The 2827-nt window shown below is 34.9% G+C and overlaps 1 protein-coding gene across 1 annotated transcript in view; it reads left to right on the forward strand.

Annotated features, from left to right (window-relative positions):
* Positions 1 to 1008: 1008 nt before the first annotated feature.
* The window catches only part of LOC129685544 (prolactin-like), a 6079-nt gene continuing 4260 nt past the window's right edge, over positions 1009 to 2827 (forward strand). Inside the window, 1 exon segment of the mRNA XM_055619061.1 lies at positions 1009 to 1182. Coding sequence (XP_055475036.1) covers positions 1009 to 1182 — 174 coding nt within the window.

Below are 2827 nucleotides of genomic sequence, written 5' to 3' on the forward strand. Positions count from 1 at the left end.
CTTATATGTTTCAGTCCTCTGACACTATAATTATTGATATACTGGATTCTGTCTCTGACCATCCCTGAGCCAACAAATTGATGAAATCCTCAATGATGATTTTCAAATATATTAAAGTTAAGTGTTTTATAGAGCAGGAAAAATAGATAATGCACTCTCCTAGGGTTTCTGTAATGAAACAATCAAAGGCAAAGTGTTGTTCCTTGTAATTAATTAGACTGATATTGGCTAGCATGACTGAAGTTCATGGAAGGTTCTGTCACAGATATACATAGTGAAAGGCCACAGGTGTCTACTCTGTGACTAGGTGAAGTGACAAGTCTGAGGTGTTGATGTATTGGCTCTCTCTAGGCATGATTGGATTGTAAGGATATCAATTGCACATCTCAGCCTTTTGATGAAAATTGAAAAGACCTAGTGTACTCACAGATCAAGTTTAAAGTGAAAATATTAAAGGGTTTTGTAAAATGGCAAATTCACAAGATAATCATTGTGAGTTGGAAACTCTAGGCTCTTACATCATTTTTATGACCAGACTTTTTTCATTTTCATTGCCAGTTATCAAGTAAACATGAGCCTATTCTTATGAGGCACAAAGGTGAAGTAAACAGCTGTGTGCGCCTTCTAACATCACTATCCAAAATTCTGGCATTAGACATTTAGTTTTTAAAAATTGCAATTTCCTGGAGAGTATTATAAATTAAAACGGACAGAAATTCACAAATTATTAAAGTATGTGGAGGACTAAACATTGTGGATCACTATTAATGTAAGCTCTAAATGTTTGTGAAATTAAAGAACATTTCAAGAGCAAGTCAGAGATGTGGGAAGTCACCCAACTCTAAAAATATGTATTGGGAAAACATAAACATTGCTTAAAATTACATAGGACAAAAATTATTCCCCACAAAAGCATAACGTGCGGCACAGGGCCCTCAGAACAAATGGAACTTGCTTGACTTCATGTGGATGAATCATCTAGGTGTGATTTCTCTCTTCATCACAGGGATGCTTCAGCTGCTGCTAATGCCAAACCTTCTTCTGTGGGAGGGTGTGGCTCCCATGCCCATGTGCCTTGACATGGAAGAACACAATGTTGTGTCCATTGAAGATCTTTTTGACAGAGCAATTGTCATGGGTCAATACACCTCTAACCTCACCACACAAATATCTGAGGAATTTGTAAGTACTTCACTTCTTTCTGTTTTTTTGTTCTGTTTTGTTTTGTTGTTTTTCCTTAAAGCGCCCTTCAAAAGTTCTGCAGATTAAATCAGAAAATATCATGTACAAAATTTCAGACATTCATATATATATATATATATCAGCCATAAAAAATAGCCAAAAAAATAGAGAGTTGGTTGAAATCTCAAAGATTTGTAAAGATTAGAATAATGATTTCAAATAATTGCTTAAATGAATGTTTTTTATAATTAGTTATATTTTTGTAAAAATATAACTGTCTTTCAATCTTAACTTATAACAGTAAGTCTTAAAAGTGAATCTAAAGAAAAATTTCTGATTTCCCTGTCTTGTATGGAGGCTCTTGTTTTCATGATTATTCTTCACTTAGCAGATATGGAACATAAGATCTGTGTGTTGCAGAGAAATGTGTGGAGGGAAAAGCAATGAACTAATCTGAAGGTGTGTATAGAAGAAACAAGAAAAACTGCTTACTTAGCTCCAAGTGCTGAGAATGGCTGAGAATTTCCATTGGCAAATTTTTAATGATACAGAGGGGCTGCTTTAGAAAGGAAATATATTCTCTTCCTAGGGGAATTACAGGATCTGATCAGAGTGAGTCAATGTGGGGAAAAGAAAGACAACTTCAGCACAAAGTTGGGAATGTTGAGAATATATTTATCGATTTGTAAGTAGTATACATTCCCATTGTCCATTTCACCTGCTAGTGTTTCTTTCATTCCACATTCTTCATTCACAATCCTTCAGCTTCACAGTACCCCTGATATACAGAGCTAATTACACAGATATGATTCCTTCAAATGAGGTCACAAGAGTTAAACTCTCTGGGATACACTGTCCATTTTGTTAGATGATTTGTTTCTGCATAGCTGCAGTGGAGAATAAGACTTTTCCACTGTGAAAATGTGGGTAATGACTACATTGCCCCAAAATATAGTTTGAGAGATGAGTGACTTTCCTGAAACTTTGGCTCTTACAAATTCAATGATTGTTAGTAGTATATAATACCTATCTTAATAAATGCCTTAAATAAAATCTTCAACTGATCATATATGAGTATTAGATAACACGTTTAGTTCTTCACTTATTTTTTGTTAAATATTTTCTTGAAAACATACCTAGATATTTATATTTTAGTTATCATTTCTCTTTTCTACTTTCCTTCCCCTACCCTTTCTATGTTTGCTCCCCTTAACTCCCCCAAATTAATGGCTTCCAAAGTTAGTAATATGACTGATAGACACACACACACATATATAATGTACAGTGTATATCACATGTACGTTATATGTGTATATACTGCTGAGTAAATTTACTGTTGCTTCTTTGAGGTATAAGTAGGTAGAGGACTCAGGAGTTGCTGCCTATACACGTCTCCTTTTTTCAGCATTGTTCAGTTGTCAGCAGTTGTTTGTCTTGGGGTGGGAGCCCCTGAGATTCACCCTTCAGTTTCAGCATGTCTAGTGGTGCTACTTTGTGCAGGTCTAAATATGGCAGAAATTTCATGGTTGTATCATGTGTATAGCATTCCTATCATTTATAGGAGAAACAATCTCACAGCAAACTTCCCTTGTATCTGATTCTTCTTCTTCTTCTTCTTCTTCTTCTTCTTCTTCTTCTTCTTCTT

The sequence above is a fragment of the Psammomys obesus genome, unplaced genomic scaffold (assembly GCF_907164565.1).
Source record: "Psammomys obesus unplaced genomic scaffold, mPsaObe1.curated_primary_1811, whole genome shotgun sequence".
Taxonomy (NCBI): Eukaryota; Metazoa; Chordata; class Mammalia; order Rodentia; family Muridae; genus Psammomys; species Psammomys obesus.